General features: G+C 42.3%; 1 protein-coding gene across 1 annotated transcript; it reads right to left on the bottom strand.

The window, feature by feature from the left end:
- Positions 1-1,784: 1,784 nt before the first annotated feature.
- Positions 1,785-5,381, bottom strand: epcam (epithelial cell adhesion molecule). Its single transcript, XM_030071401.1, has 9 exons — positions 5,016-5,381; positions 4,118-4,219; positions 3,741-3,999; positions 3,577-3,645; positions 3,251-3,314; positions 2,897-2,995; positions 2,494-2,691; positions 2,326-2,370; positions 1,785-2,213 (listed from the first exon to the last, which is right to left on the bottom strand). The coding sequence occupies exons 1-9, from the start codon at positions 5,071-5,073 to the stop codon at positions 2,190-2,192; spliced, it is 918 nt and encodes a 305-aa protein (XP_029927261.1). The 5' UTR covers positions 5,074-5,381; the 3' UTR covers positions 1,785-2,189.
- Between the last annotated feature and the right edge of the window lie 1,044 nt (positions 5,382-6,425).

Here is a 6,425-nt window from a genome sequence, read left to right as displayed (position 1 = left end):
ACCTCACACCTTCCAGGTAATGTGCATCCACAAGGGGAGGAGGGAGGGGGGAGGGGGGATATAGGACACCTGACTTGTCTGAACTAGTCAGAGAGGTTCTTTTGTCCTCGTGTTGCCATGGAGACGAGGAGAGGAAGGGCACCAGGGAGGAAGAGAGAGAGGTGAGGTATGAGGAGGAGGTGTAGAAAAAATGATATTATCACCAAAGTTGCACGCTGAAACTGACATGAAGCCGGAGAAAAAGAGGAAGAGTGAGACAATGAGACGGAACAAGTCCCTGTGCAGCGTTTAAGTCAAATGTACGCTGTCAGATATGTAAATAAATGCTTTCAAAACCAGTTTCGACAGGTCAGAGACTTGCTCAAGTTATAAATTACGATGCTTCATTCAAAGACAGAGTGCCTTAGTTTTCCCCATGGCTGTCTGCATCACTTAGGGATTAATGCCAAACAAGATATTTGCATTATTTGTGTGGAACCAGGCCAGATTTCTTATTTCAAAGGGACTTCCTGGTGAAATCAAAGGTTAAGGCAGGACTGCTTGAGTACTTCTGGCCCTGCCTCCGGAGTAAAAGATCCCGCACAGCCACACAAACAAAAACAGTGAGAACGTGTCACGACAAGCTACCTCCGCCTTATTAGACCCAGCATTGCAACACAACAGCAGCCAAATTAGTTCTGCTGAAAATTCCTGATGGAAAGCTGTTTCCTCGTCTTCAGCGTTCGGCGCTGTCTCTCAGGTTTTGCCACTAACATTAACTTGTGAATTTAAAATGTCTGTGTACACCTACGTCTGCCTCAGTGTTTGTTGTGAATGTGTTTGTTCATGAGAGGGAAAACCTGACGGACAGGTTGAACATGATGCCAAACTGTTGGAGAGCTGACTAGCCGCCTCCCTCCCTCTGTACTAACAGGTGTTCGTCACTGGTATCAGCGCCTCAGCCCAGTATCACCAATACTTTAATACATGTTCCATCTGCTGCATGACTATGACCGTGCTTATTTCAATAATCATTCCTCTCGTCTGCAGTCATGAGGTCCTGTCAGACAATTGCACTGTAGAAGTGGTGGTTTCACCTCACTGACAAGGTCACTGTGGCTTACAAACACAACATGCACATGATGCAAGGCAGGCATTACACATACTTTCCTACTGAGTACCACAGATACTACTGGAGTAACACATTCAAAAAAAAAAAAAAAAAAAAAAAAAAGGGCTACCACACCCATTCAGTGTCACCTGAGGGGAATGCACCAGCATGTAAACAAAAGACACTTGTTAAAAATCAAGCATTTTTATCTTCTCGGCATGAAGCAGACATCTGGTGTGCATGAGACAAAGAGACAAAAGGGGAGATATAAGTTTCTAATAAACACCCTGGGAAATATCTTTGCAGAACACACCCAGTCAACAATAGCCTGTATCTTGTTCCTGATCTGAGTTAAGCTCAGGAATTCATAACTGCACACAAACCAGACCGAGAAAAATAAGTTTTTAATGCGACCGCTTTGGTGTAGAGTGCAAAAGCAAAGAGGAGGTCGTTATCAGCTGAGGTTTAACGTTTAGGATTTGAGAGAAATCACCTTTAACGTGCAGAGTAGTTCCCACAGAGGCTTCCCCTTGCCCTGCGCCCCTCCCCCATATCAGACAGTATTTTTCCACTGAGGCCGAGATCCCTGCCTCCAACACAACATCTATTCTTTCCCTTAGAGAGAAGCCACTTCTACTTCTAGACCTTGTACATAAAACCACAATACAGAAACTTTTTTTTTTTTTTTTGGAAGTCGTTTTATTAAAAACAATCCAAACAAAACACAAATCCTTAACAAACTGTTATGTACAATCTATGAAAATGGAACTCTCCATTTTGACAAGTTAAACATTAAAATCAAGGCATGTGCCGTTATAATTATAATTATTATTATTTATAAAAGCACAGTTCCTTTTGGCATGTAGAGATGGCATGATGTGCATTGACTTTACAGTTTATAAATAAATCATGCAGTAGGGGATCAGTAGTGCCAAAAAAAAAATAGACGGTTGATCATTTCCTTACAATCCACGTTCCTCAAGTACAATGTAAAAAAAAAAAAAAGAATGGCAAACACACACTGCACACAAGTTCCTGCAAAAGGCGATGTGCAAGCTGGGGATTTCTTGCCATGACCTTCCAGTGTGATGAGAAGACTTTACATGGCCTCCATCTCTCTGGGCTGAAAACGACCAAAAACACAACAAGTTATTATTGCACAGTCACTCCCTTTTGCAGCAAGGGAAAATAAAAAATACACACTGTTGGATATGCAAATATACAATTCAACTCACCTCTGCTTTGGCATACCGCTGCTGCTCTCTCCTCCTGGCAAAGAACTGTTTAAGACAGGAAAGGAAGCGGTTAGTCTCTTAGTTTCAAATTAGGATAAATATTCAAGTCAAGTGGGGAAAAAAAAAAAAAAATCTCCAGTGGGTTCATGACATTACGCGTCGACTCACCACGATGAGCAGGCCGGCGACCACGGCGAGCACCACCACCACGATGACGGCGATGATTCCGCCCGTCAGCCGCTTCATGGTGAAGGTGGGCGGCTCCTCGTCCACGTAGTAGACGATGATGTTCTCCATCTCCAGCTTCTGGCCCTTCACTTCAGGCTCAAACTTTTTCTCGTCACGGAACAGGGGCAGCACCTTGACCTGTGGGGCCAAAAAGGAAAAACGTAAGGAAAGACAGTTCGGGAGGAGCTTGCCTCTGTTGCTGTTTTTGCAGCTAAAGATCAAAATATGGAAAGAGGCCTGCTGCAATTTGAATACGACTCACTACACATCCGGTTTTAGTTCCCTTTCCATTTAACATGATATATATAAAAAAAAAAAAAAAAAAAAAAAGCTTCCAACGTACGTCTTTCTCCATGTAGTAGGCCATTCGTGAGAGATCAATGCTACGGTCTCCCTTTGGCTTCTGCACATCCACCACAATCATGCGGGCATCACCGTCGTACTGCAGAAGGACACACAGATTATTCAACACAAACTCTCAGAGCAAAAAAAAAACAAAAAAAAAACTTTAGGAATTCACAGTCACATATTTTCATGCAGTTCCTACGAAAGAATGTCGTATAGGAATACCACTCTCATGCCACAAACTGAACATGCCAACATTTTTACAGTCACACACACACACACACACACCTCAACATCCAAGATATCAACATGACAAACAGAGAGTCATGTGCCACGCCCATTTCATTATTACCTCGATATCCTTCACGAGCGCCTTGTCAAATTTGTAGCGTTGGTTGATGGCGTCTGCGATGGCCCTGCAAGACAAGAATCAATGTCATTCACTGCACGGGACATTGTGCAATCAATTTCTTATTTCTGGATTAACTGTTGTAATGTGTTGTAAGATAACTGCAAATATTTAGACATTATGCACAAACTTTTTTTTTAACTTCTAAGCCACATATATTTTATATTTCCTGTGTCTTTTTCTGTTTCCTATGATATAATTCTTGTCTTGAGAATATTAGCAACTGCAATTGGCCCAGTGAATTGATAAATGAATGTAGGGGCTCTTACGTCTTCAGGTCGTCCTTGTTGATGTTTTTATTTGCCACCTCTTTGTGTTTCAGTTCCAGACGCACCCAGCTGGGGGAAAAAGGAGACACGGGGTTAGTGTTCAAGACTTGGTGCAGTTTACAGCTTAGACATTATCGCATTCTGATGAAAAAAGAAAGACTTACTAGGTCTCCACCAGCTTCTCACACTTGAGGGATTTGTCGCCTTTGTCAGTTCGCCGAACGCCGGCGCTGTTGACGCACCAGCACTCCTCTGTGCCGTTGCACTGCTTGGCCTTGAATTTGCCGTCTGCCTCGCACTCTGGGTCGTAGATGCCGTCGTTGTCCACAAAGGCGGTCTCCGCCGGCTTTCCTCCCGTGCGGGTGCTCAGGCCCTTCCTGGCTCTGTACATCTCAGCCTTCATCAGGAAGCACTTGGGAATCACTACAGGGGGGACAAATGAAAAGCCACATTAAAATGATAAAACAAAAAAGGGCCAAACCTAGATACCTAATAATCTAATAACATCTTCAAAATAGAAATGTGGCATTGATTAGCTTACTTTTACTGCAGTCCAGCGGTAGCTTTACACCAGAGTCAACCCACAGGGTGCACGTACAAGGGGTGCCGTCACAGATGGCCCACTTCATAGTGTCACAGGAGCCTAAGGCACACCGGGGAGAACAAGTCGTTTTTATATGTACTTGAGAGCAACTTCATCCAAGTCTAATGTCTTAACAATAACACACCAACAGCTTCTAAGGCAAAATGCATTTTCTCCACAGGGTCCAAATGTGGTGGTCTTATAACAACCCAGTCACAGTATGGCTTTTTGTTATGTCCTACAGTATCATTACATAAAATGTAGTCACTAAACAGACAAGCTGATGACTTCATGGCACCTGTCAGTAAGTATCATAATATAAAGCCTTGTTTATAATAATTATGTGATTATTACTTCAATCACCATCTAAAATAGGCTTAGTAATAGTTCTTCTCCACAAGGGGAGGGCGGCCTGTGTTCCCTGTGAGAGACAAGGCCCACAGGTAACCCAGCAGGTAATTTGGATAAACCAACTGGGCGTTGGTTTCACCAGCAGCGAGCTCCCCGGAGAGCGGAGACCAGCACAAACCCTCCCAACCCCCACCCTGCACCGAAACTCACTGCTTTTTCCGCATCAGAAATCCCTTTAATGCATTTTCAACCACCTAAAATCATACCTGAGTTTGATTCTGTAAGAGCAAAACACACATTAAACCGGAGTTGAGATGATTACAGGCCAAAGCCCAAGTGAATATTCCCACTTTATCTTGTTTCCACTTTATAAAACTCCAAAAAATAAGTATTTAAACGTGTTTGTAAACTGGAAGTGTGATCTGAGTCTTGAATAAAACTTTTTTCCCCCTTGTTTTAATGTAAGAGCAGCTCACAATAAGTTGACAAATTAAAAGTCACTCACATTGAGCCGAGGCTCCCACCGCGAATGCGGCGAGCAGGAGAGCAATCCAGAGTTTCATGGTGAGAAGTGGAATAAAAACAAACTCCAATAAATTGTGTAAAAGTGTTCCTCTGCTGGCTTTGCGTCCGTCCGTCGTCCACACAGCTCGAAAATGGAGCAACAAAGTCCCGTCTCAGCACACAAGGACTCCCTTTCTTCCTACAGGTGTGTCCTGGTCAAACCAGTTTGGAGAAGAAAAAAAAAAAACTCGAGCGGGTGGATTTCTACAGGTAAGGCCTAGAGTGAAAATATCAAGCTGTAAATAAAGTTTATTTCTTCTTGATTATTCCGCTTTGGCTGTTGTTGCCAAACTGACGAAGAGCTGCTGTGTACTAAATTTATAAGGCTTCAAGTTTCATGATGTCACCCCAATTAGAATAATACTTGAGGGCAGGGGGAGGGGGCCCCGCGACGTCAAACACACCTTTCTTCCTTTGACCATATTTGGTGTCAGTCAACCTGGTGACTGTTTTTTTCCAGATTTGGATTTTGACTTTCTAGGTCCCAAGTCCTGAAACCTACATTTATAATTATTATAATTATACATTTGAAATAGCATTACAGGATTGTTTGGGCAATTTTCAGATCATTGTCTTGTTTGTTTTATTAATTATTTTCTTTTCTTTTCTTTTTTTTTTAATTTTCAGGTCTTTTTGGTTTCTTCCTTTCAGTTAATTTCTCCTATTTTTGGGGTAAATGTTCTTCAGACTTTTTACTATTTTCTCGCAAATCCTCGTGTTATTTCTCACTAAACTGCTCAATACCCTTTTCCCATGTTTTAGAAAGAAATCAAGCCGATTTGCTCAGGTTTCAAAGGGTTAAAACTTGTTCTGTAACTTTGACACCGTCTGTAATACATACCTGTCCCCTCTTAAAATCAACCTGATGAGGAACTTCATTAGAGAAATCTGTAAACATGCTGTGTCTTTACTTATCGGCATTTTACAAGATTACTTCAACACTCCTCTGAACAATTAGGGCAGCAGAGGACAAGCTGGATTTATTATGAAAATTGTACTAACATAAGCGCTACTGTGTGTATTAGATGCATGCCGACTGGAAGAAAAGGTCCTGTTTAGTAGACAGAGGTGTTATGTCATGTCCGAGGAAGCACGTCGTCTTTTCGACAAGCAAAATCATCTAAATTTTGCAAATTTTTAAACGGAATCCGGTGGTTCCTGCTCGGGTGAACCCACTAGTCCCTGGTCTTTATGTACCTGCTTTATCAAACTGATAACAACGTGCAGCAGAGTAAAGGTTTACTCTTCGTCCATGTTAAACAATAATAATAGTAATGACATCAACAATCAGGTAGTGTGAAATTATTTGGGTTTTGGATTAGGTAGAAAACGACGGCTTCCTTTGGCGCGT

This window comes from Myripristis murdjan, chromosome 15 (assembly GCF_902150065.1).
Source record: "Myripristis murdjan chromosome 15, fMyrMur1.1, whole genome shotgun sequence".
NCBI lineage: Eukaryota > Metazoa > Chordata > Actinopteri > Holocentriformes > Holocentridae > Myripristis > Myripristis murdjan.
Note: the sequence above shows the minus strand (reverse complement) of the source record. Positions and strands in the feature narration are given on the sequence as shown.

What these genes read in the sequence shown, in the direction of transcription:
- epcam (XM_030071401.1), bottom strand. Translation starts at nt 5,073, where the DNA reads ATGAAACTCTGGATTGCTCTCCTGCTCGCCGCATTCGCGGTGGGAGCC. An exon ending in CGCTCGTGAAGGATATCGAG is followed by an intron (nt 2,996 to 3,250) that starts GTAATAATGAAA and finishes GTCCTTCTGCAG; the next exon opens with TACGACGGTGATGCCCGCAT. An exon ending in CCTACTACATGGAGAAAGAC is followed by an intron (nt 2,692 to 2,896) that starts GTACGTTGGAAG and finishes TTGGCCCCACAG; the next exon opens with GTCAAGGTGCTGCCCCTGTT.